At 48.2% G+C, this 21,550-nt stretch overlaps 1 protein-coding gene across 1 annotated transcript in view; it reads right to left on the bottom strand.

The window, feature by feature from the left end:
• Nucleotides 1-21,550, bottom strand: part of ACOXL (acyl-CoA oxidase like) — a 969,051-nt gene that overhangs the window by 452,753 nt on the left and 494,748 nt on the right. The window contains exons 9-10 of the mRNA XM_078648763.1: nucleotides 17,872-18,004; nucleotides 771-805 (exon numbers count right to left, since the gene is read on the bottom strand). Of these exons, the coding sequence (XP_078504889.1) occupies nucleotides 771-805; nucleotides 17,872-18,004 (168 nt within the window). The remainder of the gene's footprint in view (nucleotides 1-770; nucleotides 806-17,871; nucleotides 18,005-21,550) is intronic.

Here is a 21,550-nt window from a genome sequence, read left to right as displayed (position 1 = left end):
TTACAATGTAAACACCATATTGTGTTCTATACAGTGTGTGCCGGTTTTGAGCATTTGCTGGGGTACGTTTTGGTTTATAGCAGGACTGGCACGTGGCCTCGCCGGAATTACGTTATGTTAATGTACAATCACCATTACACTCGGTGTATGCAACTTTTTCACGACAACAACACTACTCCACAAAGACACTGTTAGTCATAAACACGAATCTTCACCCGAATGCGAATCTAGTGCATGCTGAGTTCAGGTACAAATTGCTTTCACCCTTAAAATAATGCACACATATGTATTAGAAACATCAAAACCATGTTTTAAGGTATAATATGTTAGTACACAAATTTGCGCACAATAACTGGCTGTTAAATACAGAAGGGTCGCAAATGAACGCAGGGCTTGCAGTGGGCAATAGTTATCAAAATGTCGTTGCATATATAAAAAATCATCCAGCCAACACAAAATAACAGCATATAAAAAACTAACACGAAATTGAGTCCGTGCATCTGAAATCAGGACTACCAATGTGTGTTACAACAAACACAGAAACATTAGTAGTACCATCTGAAGGGAAAGCGAGCCTCTTGTATATGTTCCATGCGCCGACAGCGACCTCCAGTGGTCAAAATTCAGCGTCAAATACTATGTTGCCGATTCACACGTTGCTCTAATTTAAAACCACATTAGTGCCAGAAATAGAATAGACGTACAGAGAAGTATGGTGACCACAATAAACAACTTTATTCAAAAAGTGGAACTGGTTAAAAAAGGCTTACCTGTGGCTATATCGAATGGATATCGTCAACCCCAGCTGCAAGTAAAAAGAAGCGTGTTTGTGATCACTGAAGGGTGCTAGAGCATAAAAAATACCAACAAAAAGCTAAAAATGCAGCCTATGACGTAGATGACAGACAGAACGTCTTCCGTGATTATTCACATTGTAGGATAGAGTGCATTTTACTTTAAAAGACAAAAGGGCAATGTTTCTACGTTACATTCCAAAACATGGTTGCCATTCGATGAGTGGTACGCTCGGGGTTTTACCCGAATTTAAATACAAAACAAAAATGACTCATCGTCGCTTTGGAAAGTAGGTATCTGCCTGTGCGTGGGAACACTTTCGACTGCAAAAGATTCGGTTTATGTTTGCACTTAAAAACCTCAATAAATATTTTGCATCAGAACACCAGGAAATACTGGTTTACATCACTTGCACATACTGGGGCTTAGTCACAGAGGCATTCTGAAGTCAGTCCTGCCAAGTATCACGCATCGGGCGTGATACCAACGCATTTCAATGTGGTAATCCGCATTACCGCACTGAAATGATTTGTCACGCATATCAATCTGTGTAGTGCCGACGCAGCTTTCACTGATAGGGCCAATGCAGAGACAGCGCACTGCCCGTGGCAGGTGCCCTGCGCAAGCTGTGCTCCCGTAGGTGTTGGTGCAGCTAAGGCAGTACGGGCAGTCAAACACAAAAAGTAAAAACTGAACTACAATGCCAGATGTACCATGGATTAGATCAGATTCCCCATAGCGAGGCTGAATGGCAGTGTGCAGTCATGATTCAAGATAATGTCCGGTTGTTCCTAATTGCGCCGCAGGGGACGTCACTTCCGCTTGACAGGAAGCGGGAAGTATTGAGGAGGGCGCGGCTTTGCGCTTGCTGGTTTGCGGTCCGCAATCACAGAATGCAAGCAATAAAGAAACCTGTTGGGAAGATATTGTCTCGCATTAACCTTAACCAGCAAAACGTCCTAAGCTCTGACAGTATCCAACTGGAAAAGTCGATGAAAATGGGTTTACGGCGCGCGACTGATACCAGGCAGAAAGTTGTTTAATTTTGCTAAATACCAAATGGGTTCCCTAACTATCGAAACTGCTGCCAACCATAGCGGGACACTCCTCAGAAGAGGAGACCTATCTGCGACCCTCCATCTCAAAGGCTCAAGATGTGTAAACAAAGCTGCTGGCCGAAGCGCTCAGCTTTGAGCCCCCAGGCACGTGTGGAGTGGCAGCAGGAAGGTTAGTCACCCGCTGTGCCCTGTGTTAGTTAATTTGATACCGGCAACATGTACAGTACTTAACTGTAGTAGGTTAAAACAAGTGAAATGGCATAAGTATACGAGACGTGCTCAATGATAATTTCTTTACCTTTATGTTTTGTGCACATTTTATTACTGTATCCATTGCAAATTGCATTCTATTTAAAACAGCTTTAAAGTTAATGCCAGATTTTACTGATTTCCTCCTTCTGCGGCTATTGGTCAATATCAAACATTTAATTTGGTCTTTGCAATGGAGCATATGAAACATTTTGAGAACTTGCACGTGCAGCCATGAATAATTTCTACCTGTGTTTCTTGTTGGAGTGAATCTTGAGAGAGATGTTGCAGATAAAGTTCCACTCTTTCTGGATGTTACTCATGAGCTACTGTCTCTTTCATCCTGCTTGGCTTACAAGTTTTGATGATGTTAATTTACGTGTAGTAACTGAACACCCTACTCTCATCATGCTTACCCATAGCGGTCTCCACAGTTGTATCCTTCAGACAAGCACAATTGCTATTACATTTCTGATTGCAACAATGTGATATTGGTGCCCTAAACAGTTGTCTCATTGGTATCGGATCTTTGCCTTTTATTTCAGGGGTTTTGAGCAGTTCCCAGTATTTTAGGGCTTCCCATTGACATAAAAGGCTGTAATTTCTAATATTTCGCTCTTTCCATGCACTTAATTTTGCTCGTGAGAAAGTGTCACTCATAATTTTTGAATGTCACTCATAATTACACTGAATTTATGAAGATGTCACACAGAGCAATCTTAAACCTTGGCAGCTATGTGAAGTAAGTAAAGAAGTGCTCCTGTGAGAAGTCTTTTATGTGGTGTACACTTACACGCTTTTGTGGATTCGCCCCAAAAACATATAAAATGGGAATATTCATATACATTTTGTACAAATAGGAAGGACTGTCCCTTCTTTGAACTTTTACTAATAGGGTGGTGGTAGAGCAATTAAAAGAGTACTCCTGTAATACTAACCATACCCATAAATGCTTCTTTGAATTAGCCTCTATACATACAGCCTTAAACCTACTGGTAGTGCAGTCCCAGGGTTCACAGACCTACACATACACACAAATATAATGGACACAGTTAACTACAAAAAAAATCACACTTTTCAATAGCACCGCAAGGTCTGCCAAGTGTAGTGTTGGTGTGCGTAGGGGCCTGTGGAAGGCCTATTCATGCCCTGGACGCTTGCGCAGGGGCAGGTCGCGCTCCAACAGCGACTCACACACACCACTCGGGGTAGTCGGAAGTGACGTGCACGAGCGTCCGCCTTCCTTTTATTCAGCCCCGCAGGCCACGCCTGGCCTGCGGATGTAGGGGTGCGTGTGCGTGCGTAAACTAGCAAGTTACAGCATTACATCCCTATCCAACTATATCAAATTTCACAGCGTCTAGGCATTGGGCGCAACAAGACTTAAAGTTCAAAACAAAATGTCCCTGTACTTGTGTGTCCCGTGGTGGCATCTTCAGGGTCTCAGCAAGCAGGCATAGTCTTTTAATTTCTGGCTTGGGGGGGGATTAGGCCGCAGGTTGTACCTCTGGATGTTTCCCCCTGCCACATTCCCAGGGGTGAGGTGTGTCTCTGATGGTGTTTGACACGGCAGGGGATACACACTCCGGCTCGGGTCTCTCCGTGGGGGTCCCTGCTGATGGGTTGCTTTCGTCCTCATGGGTCGTAGCCGCAGGTGGTTCACTGTTGTCGTCCGTCGTTTCCAGACTTGGTCTTGGCCCTGGTTTTATCGCTTTAAACCAGGAGATGTTTCGCGATACCTCCTCCTCACCCCTCCTTGCAGTAATCATAGTGCCTTTTGTGGCCGTTATGGTCCAGGTGCCTGGTTCATAGCGAGTCTGGAATTTCCCTCCAGGGCGTCTGTTGCGCATAATCACTCGGGCATAGCCGCCTTGGCGTGGCTCTCCGCCGTCGGCTCGCTCGCTGGTTGTTGTGTCGTCTTCGTTCTTGGGTATCGTCTGGGTTGGCCACGTCTGGCACCCCCCCGGGACGGTGGGAAGGAGATCTCGGCGTTGTCCTTGGAACATGAGGGTCCAGGGGCTCCTCTGTGTGGTGCAGTGTGGGGTTCCCCGATATTACCGCAGAAAATCATGCAGTCTCTGTTCGGGGTCAGCTTGTTCTACCACCGCTATCCGGAACATCTTATTGAGGGTCCGCATAAATCTCTCCACTTCCCCGTTGGCCTGGGGCCATTGGGGAGTGATGCGTCGGTGTAGGATGCCCCTGGCTTTGAGGAATGTGGCAAATTCCGCCCCTGGAACGGCGGTCCGTTGTCGCTCCGTATTTCCTCGGGGTATCCGAACATGGAGAACATCTTTTCTAGCGCCGGACCTACGTGGGTGAACGCCGTGGAGATGACCTTCTCGACCAACGGGTACTTGGAGTAAGAGTCGATGGCCACCAGTGTGTGTCCTTCTCCTGGGAAGCTTCCAAAATCTATGCTGACCTTGGTCCATGGGGTCGTACATGCTTCTTCCGTGATTATTGGGACAGGTCTTTCGGGATCACTTGTCAGCTGGCAAGACATGCAGCTTTGCACGTAGTCCTCCACCATGGTTTCCAATTCAGGAAACCACACCTTCTCCCTCATGCGCGCCTTCATTTTCGTCGTGCCTTGGTGGCCACCGTGGGCAAGTTGCGTGGCCCGGTACCTGAGGCTCTGCGGTATCACCAGACGAGACCCTCTCAACAGCACTCCGTCTTCCGTGGCACTGAGTTCATGTCGAACATGCCAGAATTTCGTGAGTGCCTCTTTGTCTGCGGCGGTCCAGGAGTTGGGTGGATGTAGGTAGTTAGCCCAGGAACCCTCTCGAACGGCTTGAAGCGATCTCGTGTAGATGTTGTCATCAGCGGCTGCTTCCTTGATTTCCGCGATCGTCATGCATTGTGGGCATGAGGTGAGGGCCACCCACCGGGCGTACTCCTCGCAGTCGTCATCTACTGGTGCAGGCTCCTGTGGTGAGGGGTGGTGCGACAGATAGTCAGCAGGATTTTTGGCCCCTGGGCGATATACCACCTCCATTTCGCATGGTTGCAATTGAATCACCCACCGTTCAATGCGCGGAGGCGGGTGAGGGGCAGTTCCCTTAAAGAGGGGTACTAGGGGCTGGTGGTCTGTGACCATGACGAATGGGTGACCTTGTAGATATAAGTGAAAATGGCTGCAGGCCCACTTGATGGCGAGAGCCTCTCGCTCTAGCTGGGCGTATCTGGTCTCGGTTGGGGTCAGGGCCTTGCTGGCAAAGGCTAGTGCTGTCCATTGCCCGGGTTCATGTTCTTGGGTCAGGACGGCTCCCAGGCCCACCGGGCTGGCGTCAACAATCACCTCGGTGCGTTTCAAAATAAGATAGAGTTGCTTTTTCCAGGAGGGCATCCTTGATTCCTTGAAATGCTTCGTTTTCTTTCGGGTCCCACTGCCACGCGGCATCTGTTTTGGTTAGTGCCCGCAAAGGTTCGCTCCGAGTGGCTAGGCCCGGAATGAACCGGCCACAGTAAGTGGCCATCCTGAGGAAACTCCTCACTTCCGTCGGGGACCTTGGCGCTGGGGCGTCCTTGATGGATTTGGACTTCCTCGGGTCAATCTGAATTCCCTCCTGGTTGAACACATATCCAAAGAACTCAATGGAAGGTTGGAAAAACTGACATTTGTCTTTGTGGAGCGTCGCTCCATAGGTGCTCAGTCTCTTCAGGACATCCCGAAGGTGCTTGTAGTGTTCCGACGCGGTGGCAGAGTGAATCAAAATGTCGTCGCTGACATTTATTACCCCCGGTAATCCAGACAGGAGTTCTCTGATTGTGTTCTGGAATACCTCTGCCGCTGAAGAGATACCGAAGTTTAGACGTTTGTAGCGCCGGAGGCCAAGATGGGTGCTGAACGTGGTGATAAATCGGCTCTCTTCTGCAAGTGGCAACTGATGGTAACCAGCATTGAGGTCAATTTTGGAAAACCACTTCGACCCATTTACATCGGCCACTATGTCGTCCATCGTGGGAGTCAGATGTCTCTCCCTTCGGATAGCCGTGTTTGGTAGCCGCATGGCGATGCACAGGCGAATTTCACCCGGCTGCTTAGGCTTCTCGACAATGACCATGGGCGAAACCCACGGGGTGGGTCCGGTCACTTTCTTGATGACACCTAGGCCCTCTAGTTTTTCTAGTTCCTTTTCCACCAGCGGGCGAAGGTGAAATGGTATCCGGCGGTGGCGTAGTGCTGTGGGAGCGACAGATTTGTCAATGTGGAGTTTGATAGGTTCGCATTTTATGCACCCAAGGCCTCTGAACAGTTCAGGAAATCGTTCCAGCAACTCATCCACCTGGTGCGCTCGGATGCGGTTGGCAAATGCTATCAGTTTCAAGTCCTCCGCTGTGTGACTACTTAGCAATGTGTCCGCTTCTCGGTCAATTATGTGAACCGTCGCCAATATTTCCGACTCGTCAGCCTGGATGGGTATTATGATTTTTCCCTTGAGGGGTAGCGGTGTGTCCGCTCCATAGGCGAAGATTCTTGTCTTGGATGGTAGTACCTCCGGCCGTGGGCGTAATTTGTTGAACTGCTGCAGACCCATGACATTAACAGTGGCGCCCGTATCAATGACCGCCTTCACCTCGTTTTGTCCCATCTGCACGACGCATGTAGGTTGCGGCCGTCGTCTTCGCTTGAGCTCCCGAGTGAAGGAAATGACATATGCCTCCTCATCCTCCGAGTCTGAGTCATCGTATACTGTGGGTAGGTGTTTTTCTGCCCTCGCCAGGGGTGGATCGGTCAGCGACAACTGGCGAACGGCCTTGGCGGGCGTCCATGATCTCTTGGAATTCTTGGACTGGTTTTTCCTGCGGCAGACCGATGCAAAGTGGTTTGGGATCCCACAGCTCGCACACGTTTGCCCCTGGGCCGGGCAGTCCTTGGCCGCATGTGGTTCATGGCCGCAGTACCCGCAACGGGCTTGAGGCAGGTCTCTCCGGGATCCTTTTTGCGCCGGACCACGTGGTCGGGATCGCACAGCATCTGCGCGTTCCACCTTGATGGTTTCAGTTTTGACTGGGGCTTTATGTAGGGCCTGTTCCATGGCCGTCGCTCTGACGTTTGAGAGCTCGTGGGATCTGGCCAAGATAAGGATGTCTTCTAGTGAAATCCCTGGTTTGCGTAGGATTAGTCCTCTCAGTGTCTTGTCCCGACACCCCTGAATGATCTGACTTCTTATGGCCCTCGGTTGATCCTCATCGGTGGAGCTGGCCAGCTCCCTGACACGGGTGTGGAACTGATCCATTGATTCACCTTCCCGTTGGCGTGCTTGCCCCAACTTGAATACTTCAAAGTCCACGTTTAACTGGGGATCAAAATGGCCGTTGAGGGCAGAAACCGCTGCGTCGTAGCTGTCTGCTGCCCCCGTATTGAGTAGGTGTTTGAACAGTCTAAAGATCTCATCCCCCGCGTAGAGAAGTAGCAGTGACATCTTCACAGCATTATTCGTCTCCCTCGTGACTACGAAGTAGTTCTCTAGTCTCTCGAGCCAAATCTTCCACCGCGGCGAGGCCGTGGACGGGTCTACCGCCTCGCTGAATGGTGGCAGCACCCCGGTCGCGGCGTGCTGAAAAGGGATGTTGATGACGGGTGCTGGTGGATCACCATCCCCCATGATGATGAAACCTCTGTGGGTAGGTGAGGTGCGCCCGGAAGATCTTTTGTCCCCTTACTGGTCGCAGCGGAGTGCGTTCTGTCCTGTATTCCCTCTCTTCTCCCGCTCTTTTGTGGCACCACGTGACAGTTACGTCGCTTACTGTGGTTCCGCCTCGCGTTCAGAGGGTCGTCGGCGGTGCGAGGGTCGTGCACCCCTCCGGGGTCCCCAGCCAAGCAGCCTGTGCGCCGAATACGTCCTCCTCCCCGATGCAGCAGCGACCTCCAGGCCTACCATAGGCCGAAAACGCGTTGCACGCGAGATGCATGAGGTTTCGCAGGGTCTTTTCCGCCGCTCACGCGAGATGCGTGAGGTTTCGCAGGGTGCGGCAACGGCCGCGGAGCACGCAGGAAGCGTGACGGATGGCAGCCAGTCGCACTCTGCGGGACACTCTGAAACAGCAGTAGCGGCGATCTCTCCCCCTATGAAGCAGATGTGGGGAGGACACCTATGCCCAGGCGAGGGGGGCAACAGGGGTGGAAGAGGGAGCGCGCCGGCTCCGAGGATGTAGGCTCTGCGGCCCGGGGACACGCGGCAGGCGCCGCGGACGGGAGCAGGAGGCTCCGTCAGACCTCCGGTGAACGGGCGAGGGTTGGGCCTCCTCCGCTCGTCGCCAATGTAGTGTTGGTGTGCGTAGGGGCCTGTGGAAGGCCTATTCATGCCCTGGACGCTTGCGCAGGGGCAGGTCGCGCTCCAACAGCGGCTCACACACACCACTCGGGATAGTCGGAAGTGACGTGCACGAGCGCCTGCCTTCCTTTTATTCAGCCCCGCAGGCCAAGCCTGGCCTGCGGATGTAGGGGTGCGTGTGCGTGCGTAAACTAGCACGTTACAGCGTTACACCAAGGAAGGCCAAGTGGGGCGTTTATTATATGACTAGTATTTAATTAATAATTAAAGTTGGCGGGGATATCACAGGAGCTGTTACAACGTGTTTTAAGGAGAGAGACATAACCCGTCAACTTGTCCGAGTGCCAAAAAAACACAAGGCATTTGTACCTCTGTTGCTGCTTTTGTCTTTGGTAATGAAGCAAAAATTTGCTCCAGTCTATTTCTCATTTTGCAACAGGGCAAAAATGAAGCCGATTGTAAGTGTGCTATCTGGGGAGGACCAGGCTGTAGTAGTGGCTGAAATAATGGTGTTCGGTAATATTGATGAATGGGGAGTGTTTGATGTCTGCTGTAACCCAGATTCTGGGTGATAAGAAGTGTTAGATGCATGTGGTAGGGACTGTATTTAATGTAAAAAAAAAAAAAAAAAAATATATAAGCTTTATTCGATTTATCCAGAAAATCATAAAAGCGTACAAGTACAGTTTATACAATAAATCTAAAAACAGTTTAAACGTAAACAGGAAGTATATAAAACATTTTTCAAAAATTAAGAAACTGTTGTAAACATTTGAACAGCGGGCCTCATTTTACAGTATTCAGTTAATTTGAGCGTGTAAAGGTTAAATCATAGAGTTTCTATACTTCATCACTGACATTAAAAAGCGAGAAACAACAAAGATGACGTGCTCCTCATCCAGCAAGAGTAATTTCAGATATGCAGATTTACATGTTCTTATCCCCCAGTGTTTAAGTAGTGGTAAAAGAAACAATTTCCTCGGGGTAGCGTACAGGTTACAAAAGAACATGATATGGATGTTGCTCTGTGCTGAATGATCATCGCATGGGCAGATTAAATTCAAAGAGGCCCAATCATTCTGTTTTGGGAAGGTGACCATGCGAAAGAAAATCCCTAAGCGCAACCTAGTAAGGAGCATGCGAGGATAGGGGGCAGTTTCAGTCCTGAGATAAAGTTGAAGGCCTTCAGTGGGAGTAATTTGCTGGTAGCTCAGGGTGGTATTTTTAAGTTTCTCATTGTTCCATCTAGCACTTTCTAGGTGTATAATTAAAAGTTTTTTAAGAGCCGGCCTAGACAAGGTTACTAAGGACTCTGGATCATCATAAAATTCGGGGTGTCCAATAGTAGAGAACATTATCTGGACGTATCGTAACCATTTAACCTTTGATACACCATCCAAAGTCAAGCAGTCTTTGATAAGCTCTCTATTTAATTGGCATTCCACGGTAGTCCAAATTTTATGCCAAAGCAGACAGGGTGATATCTTTATAATGTCACTGAGGTAGTTAAGGCCAGCCTCAATGTGGATCTTAAAAGTCGAAGTGGTTTTGTGCATGCCTAGTAAGTAGCAGATAAAAATGTTCTCGCAAGTTTGTAGTGAGGAGACATTCTCGAAACCCCATAGACCCGCTCCGTAGGTGGCCGTCGCTATACACTTTGCCCGGTAGATCTGTAACATCTCAGCGATAGGTTTACCCCCAATTTTGGCTGCAAAGGTTCGTAGGGCCCCTATAGCTCGGGTGAAAGCAAGTTTCCTAGCGGATACTGCATGTTTCCACCTTCCTCTCCTATTGAAAACAACGCCCAGGTAGCAGAAGGTGTCCGTGATCGCAATTTTTTTCTGCTCCAAATATATTGAGCATTGTGGTGTCTTGTTTTTTTGGGAGCAGGACATGGAGAAAGTCTTAGAGATATTCACCCTCAGGTTTCTTTTATCCATGTAGGATGAAAATTCAGTTACAGCTCTCTGCAAACCCACCTTTGTCCTAGACATGATTGCCGCGTCATCGGCATATAAAAGAATGGGTACAGGCCTACCATTGACAGCTGGGTAATCACTTGGCAAGTTTATTAAGTTCTCTGCGATGGAGTTTATATAAAAACTAAACAGCAGGGGCGCAAGTATGCAGCCTTGCCTGACCCCTCTGTTTATGGCAAATTTTTTAGTGCATTGCCCCTGGGTCCCGAACCTCACTCTTGCCCCGGCATCTCTGTATAATTCTTTTATGAATATGATAATGATTGGATCCACCCCGATGTGTTCCAATGTTGACCAGAGCTGCGCATGATCCACGCAATCAAATGCGGAGCTAAGGTCAACAAAGGTAACAAACAGGTCCCCTTTCTTGGCCTCAGTGTATTTAGAGACCAATAAAGACAGGTTTAAGCATTGTTCCTGTGTCCCCAATCCCTTTCGGAACCCATATTGGAACTCCGAGATGACCTTTTTCTCTTCTTCCCAGTACTGAATCCTTTTAAGGACGATCCTTCCTGCAATTTTCATGAGTCCGTCCAATAACGATATTGGACGGTAGCAAGCAGGATCGTCCCTGTTCCCCTTTTTAAAGATGGGCACTACGATTGCATCTGACCAGGTATTAATAAAGCCACATTTGTTTCCCATATTTAAAACATTGGTTAACAATGGAACCCAGAAAACCAGATTTGATTTATAAACATCCACTGGTGTCTGATCAGGGCCAGGAGCTTTCCCTGTCGGGCTTTCCCTGAGGGCATCTTCCACTTCAAGAGTGGTAAAAACCAGTTCGATTGGATAGGGGGATGCTGGGAAGGCACTTAACGGGTGATCCTCCGTTGTTTCACCCAAGGATGAGGTCGCCTTATGTTGATTCTGGGTGTCACCCTGGCTGTTGGTATAAAGGTTGCCATAATGTTCTACCCAGAGCTCTGCCGTAATTGCTACGTCTATGGAATTTTCACTATCTTTTAGGCTATATACAGATCTTATAACTTTCCAAAAAAGATTAGTGTCCTTGTTCCTAACAGCTTCACCCAGGGATTCCCAGGCCTCCTTTTTCAATTTCGCCCTGCGCTGGTTAATTGCCTGCTTGTACTCTTGTCTCGCATGGGAAATTTGAACCCTGTCTTTTGGGATAGCAGATAAAGCTTTCTTTAGTTTTTTCAGGGCAGCTGTACACCTGGAGTCAAACCACCCGCGTTTGTGCTTCCCATTCTCTTTGTGACTCCTGGTTAGTGCATCTTTTATGTATTGCTGGATATTAAAGAAAGCAGTCATAATGACCTTTGGGTCAGTGTCTTCTTCTAAACAGACAAATATGTCTGTAGAGCAGGACGATATGAAGTCCTGGAAGAAAGTTGTAGGATTCATTTTTTCCCATTTTATTACATACCCATTGGTCTTTGTTAGGGTTACCTCAAGTGGATAAAGAGCCCCGCTAGGTTCCTTTGCTATCCCCTCTGTCAACCTTACCCCGAAGGTGATAGGATAATGATCGCTTATTGGGATATCCCCAATCTCCCAAAAAGTTATAAAGTTGGGATTAGTGGGCGATATTAGTGCAAAATCGATTGTAGTTTCACAGCCTCTTCCAATATATGTTGGGGCAAAAGCAACCGGGGGGGAACGTGCCTGGTTGATAAAAGTGAGGTCAAAAGAGAATATGATGTTGTTGAGAAGAGTCCCCAAAATGGTGTGAGAGAAGTGAAAAGGACCATCCTCCCCGAGGTCTGAAAGGCCGCACAAACCTAACTCAGAAGACGGACAGATGGTACAATTAAAATCTCCCACCCACAGTACTACGTGGTCCCCCGTGCTTTGATCTCTCAGATTGTGAATATGGTGAGTCATTTTATTCAAGATCAATTCCACTTCCTTAGGTGGCATGTTGTTATAAAAGTTTACTAATATCACCTTTTGTGTGGTGCCCCATTTAAATGAAATAATTTGGAAATACTGATCAGAATGAAAATTATGTACTTTTACGTCCCCTACATTCGAGATGTATATGCACAGGCCCCCTTTATTGCGACCCTGGGGTGATGGGGCAGCGGGTGAGTGAAATGTTCGGTAGCCCTGGATATGAGTTTCCTCCATAAGCCAGGTTTCTTGCAGACAAAGAATGGCATACTTCTTCACAATCTCCAACCACGGTTTATGGCTGATCTTACTACCCAAGCCTGCTACATTCCAGGATAGGAGAGAGTGCATTGAGCTTCTGTTTTTCTGATAAAGCTGACCCTCATTCCCCATTGTATCCTTCAGATCTAGGGAGTGTGCCATCTCTATCTGATGTGTGACCAGTACAGGAGGGGCATGCTGTTCAGGGCGGGACTGATCTACCCCCATTATGGTTGAATTTTTGTTAATGGGCAATAATTTATCATTCCTAATGGGATCCATTGGGTGGTTATGGGTACTAGAAGGGGATGAAGGAACAGTAGTTCCCAGTCAATCCACCTGGTCTAGGCATTCAAACCTATTCCTAGTGGGTGCTCCTTCCCACCAGTTGTTAGTGAGTTGCCATCCGTGCCCCTGACCCTTCCATCTGTGGTTGTGGGCTGTAAACCAGGCCCCAGGCGGCTCTGCAATCTGTTTAGGAGGGTAAAAGAAAGTGAGGGGTCTGGTGACAATAGATTGGTCAGTAACATATGGATCCCATGCGGTGATAAGTTGGGCTGTATGGGGGTCTGCAAATGAGACCACAATACAGTCTCCAGGTATGAATTTATGAGTGCGACCCACCCAAGGGACTCGCCTGACCATTAGGACCCCGCTCCTGGAGGTGTTAGAGAGCTGCCTGTTGGCGTTTAGCCAGTGGATCACCTTATTCTTTAGAGACCACTGGGTCTCCACAGAATGAGGATCGAGTGGAGGTACCCCAGCCAGGATGACAACATAGGGCCCGGCATCAGGGGGGAGATCAATGTAGCCCCCCCGAAAATTCTGGTGACTTTGGTGTTGGTTGACTATACGCCGAGAAAGAGGGCTGGTAATCTTGCTCGGCTTATGGGCTGCCCTGAAATTGTTTTTTGGCTGTATCTGTTTATTGGGGGGTTTTAAGTCTGATTTTAATGAGTTTGATGTGGGGGCAACAAAAACGTTTGGAATTGTCCGAGGTTTGGGAATTGGAGTAGGTTTTGATAGTGGTGGGAGCAAAGTTGGATGAATATGGGGGGCAGCGTTAGAGTCTGGAGCCGGTTGGATGCCAGCGTTAGGGTCTAGAGCCGGTTGGATGCCATCATTGCTTTCCTGGGGGACACCCTCAGCGAAACGGGGATATGTGGCCTCCAGCTGTTTTAAGCTAAGGGTGGCCAGGGATACTAAGGTCTTATCCATCTCAAGGAGATGGTTCTCAATACGTGACAATCTTAATTCAAAAGGTGACAATAGTTGTTTTAAAGTAACCCAGACTGTGTTGAGAAAGTCTTCATCGTCACCCGCCTTATCAATATCCCTCCCTAGCTCATTTTGCCCTCCCCCTAATAAGTTCTCTCCACAAACTGGGAGGTGCTCTAAAACAGGGGCGAGAGTGATGTTTGAATGGTTGTGTTCACTATTTCCCCCTGTTAGCTGGATGGCTAGATTTGATGTTTGTGTGAGCTCCCCTGTATTGGGCAGTGTTCTTCTGTGATTGAAAAACTGCTGCCTTGCAATTTTTGCTTTTTTACGGGCGTAAGCAGATCTTGCATAGTTTTTCTTTTTCAGGGCTAGGCCATCTAGTTTTTTCCTTTTTACCACAGAGAAGGAGGGGGCAGGGGTAGGGATGTCCGGGCGAGTGATAGTGATTCCAGGTCCAGGGGGCACATGTCCCTCAGATGGTTTAGAGAGCATGGAGGTAAAGATAGAGGTGGGCTCTGGTGGGAGTGATGAAGAGGGGGAAGGGTGAATATCGGCGTGAATTATCAAAGGAAGAGGGCACGAGGTGTGTTGTGGAGATGCAGCTGACGCAATTTTTCCCAAAGAAGATTTTTTGGAGTTTGCAAAAGTTTGGGAAAGCCTGCGCGCAGCATCTAGCTCAATTGAAACCCTCTTCTGCATTTTAATAATTTCGGCGTCAATTGCCAAATTTGTTTTCACAAGAAAATCATCCAAAGTCCCATTTGGCTTGCTCAATCCCAGTGCGGTCTTGCTGCAACTACCCCGAGAGCACATGATGTATGGTAGTTACGATTCCAGTGGAGTACTCACTGGGATCGATGTGGAGGCACAATGACGCGAACCAAGGGGGGGTGGGCCAGGCCAGTCCTCTTAGGCCTCGAACGGCCTCAAACGGTCCCGCCCTTGTCCCGGGCTTCTCCCGGCGCCCTCCCGCGCGCTCCCGCGCAGCGGTAGCTCTTGAGTGAATTATAAGGATTAGTCGATGGACAGGGGGGTGTGGCCAGCGGGGAGAGCAGCCCAGGTGTGGAGAATGGGCGCGCAGGGGCTCCTGGAGACTGGAGTCCCTGCCTGTGCTCGCAGCCCCGCCGGCTCTTCTGCCTGCCCGCACCTCCGCTGGTAGCTCCTCACAGGGGCAGCAGCCTTCAAGTTCAAGGCGCTGCGGGACCCGCGAATCGGGTCCGGCGAGGTCGGGAAAGCCTTCAAGGGGTTTAGAAGCAGGAAACAAGATTCCCTCAAAGAGGTCAGCGACCCACAGACAGTTCGGCAGTGATCCACAGGTCTTTGGATGTAGCCCGGTTTTTCTGCACAGGAGCGGGGGGCGTGGCCAGCGGGGAGAGCAGCCCAGGTGTGGAGAATGGGCGCGCAGGGGCTCCTGGAGACTGGAGTCCCTGCCTGTGCTCGCAGCCCCGCCGGCTCTTCTGCCTGCCCGCACCTCCGCTGGTAGCTCCTCACAGGGGCAGCAGCCTTCAAGTTCAAGGCGCTGCGGGACCCGCAAAGCGGGTCCGGCGAGGTCGGGAAAGCCTTCAAGGGGTTTAGAAGCAGGAAACAAGATTCCCTCAGAGAGGTCAGCGACCCACAGACAGTTCGGCAGTGATCCACAGGTCTTTGGATGCAGCCCGGTTTTTCTGCACAGGAGCGGGGGGCGTGGCCAGCGGGGAGAGCAGCCCAGGTGTGGAGAATGGGCGCGCAGGGGCTCCTGGAGACTGGAGTCCCTGCCTGTGCTCGCAGCCCCGCCGGCTCTTCTGCCTGCCCGCACCTCCGCTGGTAGCTCCTCACAGGGGCAGCAGCCTTCAAGTTCAAGGCGCTGCGGGACCCGCGAAGCGGGTCCGGCGAGGTCGGGAAAGCCTTCAAGGGGTTTAGAAGCAGGAAACAAGATTCCCTCAGAGAGGTCAGCGACCCACAGACAGTTCGGCAGTGATCCACAGGTCTTTGGATGCAGCCCGGTTTTTCTGCACAGGAGCGGGGGGCGTGGCCAGCGGGGAGAGCAGCCCAGGTGTGGAGAATGGGCGCGCAGGGGCTCCTGGAGACTGGAGTCCCTGCCTGTGCTCGCAGCCCCGCCGGCTCTTCTGCCTGCCCGCACCTCCGCTGGTAGCTCCTCACAGGGGCAGCAGCCTTCAAGTACAAGGCGCTGCGGGACCCGCGAAGCGGGTCCGGCGAGGTCGGGAAAGCCTTCAAGGGGTTTAGAAGCAGGAAACAAGATTCCCTCAGAGAGGTCAGCGACCCACAGACAGTTCGGCAGTGTACAAATTAGAATGATACGTGGTCCATCTCTAGGCTTGCTGGTTTGTACATCTATAAATATGTAATTTTTCCAAACAGAGCATGTCAGGCAAAATGAATGCAAACTTGCAGATTTAGGGCGAGATTACAAAATCGTATGTTTGCGATTTCCTAATAGCAAATTCTAGCGCAAGCTGTGATGTACAATAGTGTGTTTGACACTGTTAGCGATTCACAGTGGGACGCAAATGGACTACCTCATCAATATTCATGAGGCAGGTCGCAACTTGCGACCTATTGTGTATGGCTATAAACACAGGGATGGGGTCCTGCTGGGGTCCGCAGACCACCACGTCTATGACTGCTTTTTAAATAAAGCAATTGTTTTTTGTAATGCAGCCCGTTTTCCTTAAAGGAAATCGGGATGCATTTCAAAAAGAAAAATGAAAAGCCACATTTTCATGTTTTAAGAGCAGGCAGTGATCCGTGCGACCATTGTCTTCTAGTAAAAAATGTTGGTGCCTACATTCACAAAGTCCCTTGGGCTCCCCTTCCCGTTTGCGAATGGATTACCACCAACTTGAAGCTGGAGGTAACTGTGAATGTTTTGCGACTGCATTCCAAGTAGCAAAACATTCATACCTACCAGTGTTATTCGGTATTAGGAAGGGACACTATAAACACCCCCCTTCCTAATACTGAATTGCAAAAGCAAAATTTCGATTCAGTAACAAGTTACTGAGTCGCATTATGCCTTATGTACATGGCAAAAATACATTTTACCGATTTTAAACGGCCCAATCGGCCATCTAAAATGCTTCGTACATCTGGCACTTAGAATCATCAAAAACCGAGTTACAAGAGGGAAAGCAACTGGTGCAAACAGAGTATGACTTGGAGCTTTACATGTAGAGTAATATGAGATTAGCTAGGGAAAAGCCCATGCTGCGTTAACTAAGAACTGAGATAATCCTTCGGACTCAGGATTTATACTTTAATGCCGTCTTTTTTTAGGGGAAAGGACAATTCAATTTGGTGTGCCTTTTTCACACCTTTCATATGGATATGACCCCCTCCTCACAAGTTTATGTAATATATGAATTGAAGTGAGGGTGTTGCCACTAATATTATCCCATATAATTACAAATTTGAGAGTCGGAATATCCCCGAATCATAAATTAGAGCAGGGGTCTCCAAAATAGTTCTTGCAGGGCCGGATCCATGCCAGATTTTTAGCAGATCCCCATTTACTTAAATGTATTTATCTTAAAAATCTGGCATGGATCCGGCTATCCAGGACCGACTTTGGAAAACCCTGAATTAGAACATTAATGATTGTACACAATCGTTCCAGACCGCAAAGAGACACACTTACTTCCCAGGAGGAAAGTGCTACAACCTCAAGAGAATAGAAAATATCCATTTCATCTATCAGGACCACTGATGCTCCAATTTATGACTAAGGAATATTCTTAAAGGCATTAGACAAAGCCAGGTTAATTACAAGGACCACTAACGCTGCCTTCAGAAACCACTGTCTATCAAAGCCTTGAAAAAGCCCCAGTACTGCGCGCCATGATGGAGCGAAACATGAGCTGGATGGAGACCTCTAAATTTAGGGATAGAGCCTACAGGATGGAAGCACCTTTACTTCACCGCTTGCCGAAAACGTCTATACCAATCGAGCTCTACAGTTTGACTGTGGCTGATGACTTTATTTAGTGCGTATCATGTGTTTTACTGGTGCAGGGCTACGGATTCCACGTTATTAGTTTTTTTATAACAGCAAACCTCAATAACAATATAGTTCAACAAACAAAATGTAATATTTGTCATTATTAACAAATTCATGAGGAGCAGTCTTCTATACCAAGCCCCCCAGAAATCTAGTTGGCTGATACATACCTTCATGGCACCTAACGCTTGAAACGTTAGTGCTAATCTGGTTGGTGTCAGAGCTGCCAACATTGCATTGAACCTGGCGCTTTTATTCTTGATGGATGAGTGGTATTGCCCATCTGGAGACACGGATCCAAATCTTAAGAACAAAAAAAGCATGTTTACATTACCTGTAGTGTTTCATTGCAATGTCAATACGCTGCATAAGTTTGTGACATTCTATGAGGCTTCTGGGGGTACTGTATTGTCTTCTACCCATTTCCAGCAAGACTACATAATCCAGTTAAAATGCATTAATAAGAGTGGCCACCTCCCCTGTAAGTAGTTTCATATACAAGTGTATACCCACAGTCAGAGTGGTATTTCATTACAGGCCAAGCTCAGTGGAGAAGCCCAGGAGTTATCCACAAAGCAAATTGTGATCATACATTTTTGATGTTCTATCGCTGTCTATCTTTACTCTAATTTTATATAGTAATAAACATTTTACAAGTTACTTATCTTTCGTAACACCATTTTTTATTTAACCCACGATTTCTCACAGATTATCCCTCAGGCGCCAGACCGGATCTGCAGAATTTTCCAACAGTGCTTCAGCACGCCGACGTGTGGTGTAGTGTGGCTCTAAGCTGACTCTATATGGACTCATAAGTGATGGAGCAGAGCCCCATTAAAAGGCCGCTCTTGCACGCTAACATCAGTTTGTCTTTTTCCTTTGTGCGCCCTCAGATGTAGAGCATAAAGAACACGTTTCTTACCTTCGGTAACACTCTTTCTGGTGGATATTTCATGTAACTTCAGATTCTTCACTTTAGAATACTTCTCCATGCACCAGGCTGGATCCGGAAACATGGTACTGTAGCGCCACTCGGTTGACAAGGGCAGCTCTGTGTTAACTCCAAACCACCCCGAAGTGACGGAGCTGAGCTACATATGAGCACACAACTTTCCCTTTCTTTGACCCAGAGAACCTCAAAAACAGCTGATCGACCAGATGGTATTCCTTGGCACGATCACCATGAAACCTTAAAGCCCTTTCAGTATACAGCTGATGAAGCCTCTCCTCTTTCAAGGGGTAAAGAGGGGCAAAGATCGAGGCACAGTGATGGACTGCCCAACGTGGAAAAGATTTACAACTTTAGGTAAGGATGCTGTGTAGGTTCTCAATACCAGTTTGTCTGGAAAAAGGTCGTGTAGGCATGCGGCACCGACAGATCGTAGGGCATCCACAAGAGAAACATTAATACCAAATTATGGTCCCACTGTGGCATTACAAAAACAGTTTAAGAGAAAACGTGTGTCAAGCCTTTTATAAACCTCATCACAGTAGGCGATTTAAACAAGGACGGTTGGTCCGACAAGTATAAAAAGGTTGAAGGGGCCAACAAATAGCCTTTAATAGTGCCCACTCAATGGCCTTGATGGGCCAAAGACAAACCAAAGACAAGAACATCCAACAGCTTGGATTCTAAAGGGTCAGTCTTGCTGTTACCACACCAAGACTCTAACCTTTTCCATCACCCAGCATAAATGGGCTTTGTGGGTGGGTCTCTCGTGGCAAAGATGGCACCACCACTTCTGTCGGTAGATCAAGTGTAGTCAACTGCCACCGATCAGTTTTCACACATGGAGGTATAGCTTGCATAGATTCAGGTGGCAGACCCTGCCCTACTAGTGAGACTAAAGATCTCCCCAAAGTGGCAGCCTATCAGAGGGTTGGTGCTCATGCCCAGAAGCTCTGGGCACAACACTCTACTGGCCAATCTAAAGTCACTCTGATGACTTGGGCCCTGTTCTTCATGATCTTTTTCAGAACTCAGCCAGGAAAGGCAGAGGAGGCTCATAGGAGTCAGAATTCCATTCCAGTCATAAAACCTCTACTGTGAGTGTTCTTGCAAAAACTCCAATACACAACTTTTGACACTTAACGTTCTCGATGGTGGCAATAGATCTAGCCACACCCTGAACTGTACTGTATCCAGTCCAGCTCAATAAAAGGAAGCCTCTACGAAGGAGTGAGATCTGACTTCAGCTCATTGTTTGTGAACCCCAGTGATATCAAGAGGTTCACTGTCATCTGGTGGTGGTCTACATTTGACTGTGGCGCATAAGCTTTAAACAGCAAGGTGTTGATGAAAGGGTAAACTGGTTTTCCAATCTCCGAAGATGGACCAATGCCATCTCTTTTGTGAACATCCGAGGAGCAGTGGTGAGGCCGAAGGGGAGCACATCAAACTGATAATGCTCCTGGCCTACCTTGCACTGCAGGTATCATCTGTTGGACTGCAGGACGGGTACACAAAAATACATGTCCTCCTGGTTAAAGGACACTAGCCAGTAGCTTGGCTCCAGGGCAAACAGGATCTGGGCCAGCATTAGCATTCTGAATGGGTTGCTCTGTAGGAAGGCAGTCATGGGGGGGAGGGTGAAGTTCCAAGATAGTGTGGTCTGTCTTTTTTTCTGGAAGGAGGAAATAGCAAGAATAACAACCTCCACCGTTCTCCTGATCTACACCTATTCTATGGCATACTTAGAGAGTAATAGGTGTACCTTCTGCAGCAAGATGGACAGATGCTCTACTGAAATTATTTGTTGTGGAGCAGGAGGAACATTGGATGTAGAAGACAAGAATGATAGGCCGTAACCCGTAAAACAATCTCCAAGGCCTATTTGTTGGATGTGATGGATTTGTCAACCCAGAAGGAACTGCTAAATTTTGCCTCCCTACAGGTTGGAAGTGAGCAGCTAAGGACGAACTAAAGTGGCTTGTTGGTTGTTGTAGCAGGGGGAATGGAGTTGGAGTTCTGATGCCCCTGCTGGTCTGAGCGATGCCTGCTGGTTTTAAATCAGTGGCCCTGCATGGATTACGCTGCCTGTCTCCTCACTAGCTTGGAAGGCTGTTACTGCCTGTACTCTAGCCTCCTAGAGAACCCCTACATTTGCAGAACTGATGGGGCTTCCCCAAGGGACAAGCTGTGGCCCTACTATTCCTATCACATTCCAGCATGGAGTCCACATAATCTCCAACGAGGATGTCCATCAGTGATGCCCCCCCCCAGCTCCACAAAATCTGGTTTACTACATCCAGGTGTGTCTGCAAAGCACAACACTGGTACTGACTGCCCTTCTAAAGGAATCAGAGATATTTAAGCCTGTGTGGATTACTTTTTGCCGATTCCTGCTCAAAATATTTAGTCTAAGCCAAAGATGCCTTAAGATCCTCTGGTACCATCTGCAAGTTCTCACTGGCCATGCCCCATAGGGCATGTGCCTGTATCATCCCAACAGACAGACTGCATTTATGGACCTCAGTCACAAGCTGGCAGAAGAAAATATTTGCTTGCCATAGGCACTAATTCTTTTGGATTGTGTAAATCGGGCATTGGTTGAAATTGATTTAGGATTCGCTTTATTGGTTGAAGCTAGCACAATGAATCTTCCCAAAGCAGGATGCTTAGTAAGGAAAATCTGGATCACCAGGCACTGGCCTATGTCTCCTTGTCACCTGCCAGGTAACAGATGGACAAGAACATGGCTTCGATCATGCACCCGTCAAGGCTTCCATGAGGGTGTCATTGATGGACGCAAAGGCCCCAATGTTGCAGGGTCAGGCTGCAAAATCTGTCAATAAATGTTTCGTCTCAATGGAGGGTAGCTCTAATCCTAGCAACACAGCAACTCAGCT

The sequence above is a fragment of the Lissotriton helveticus genome, chromosome 6, assembly GCF_964261635.1.
Source record: "Lissotriton helveticus chromosome 6, aLisHel1.1, whole genome shotgun sequence".
Lineage (NCBI taxonomy): Eukaryota > Metazoa > Chordata > Amphibia > Caudata > Salamandridae > Lissotriton > Lissotriton helveticus.
This window is presented reverse-complemented; position numbering and strand designations above follow the sequence as displayed.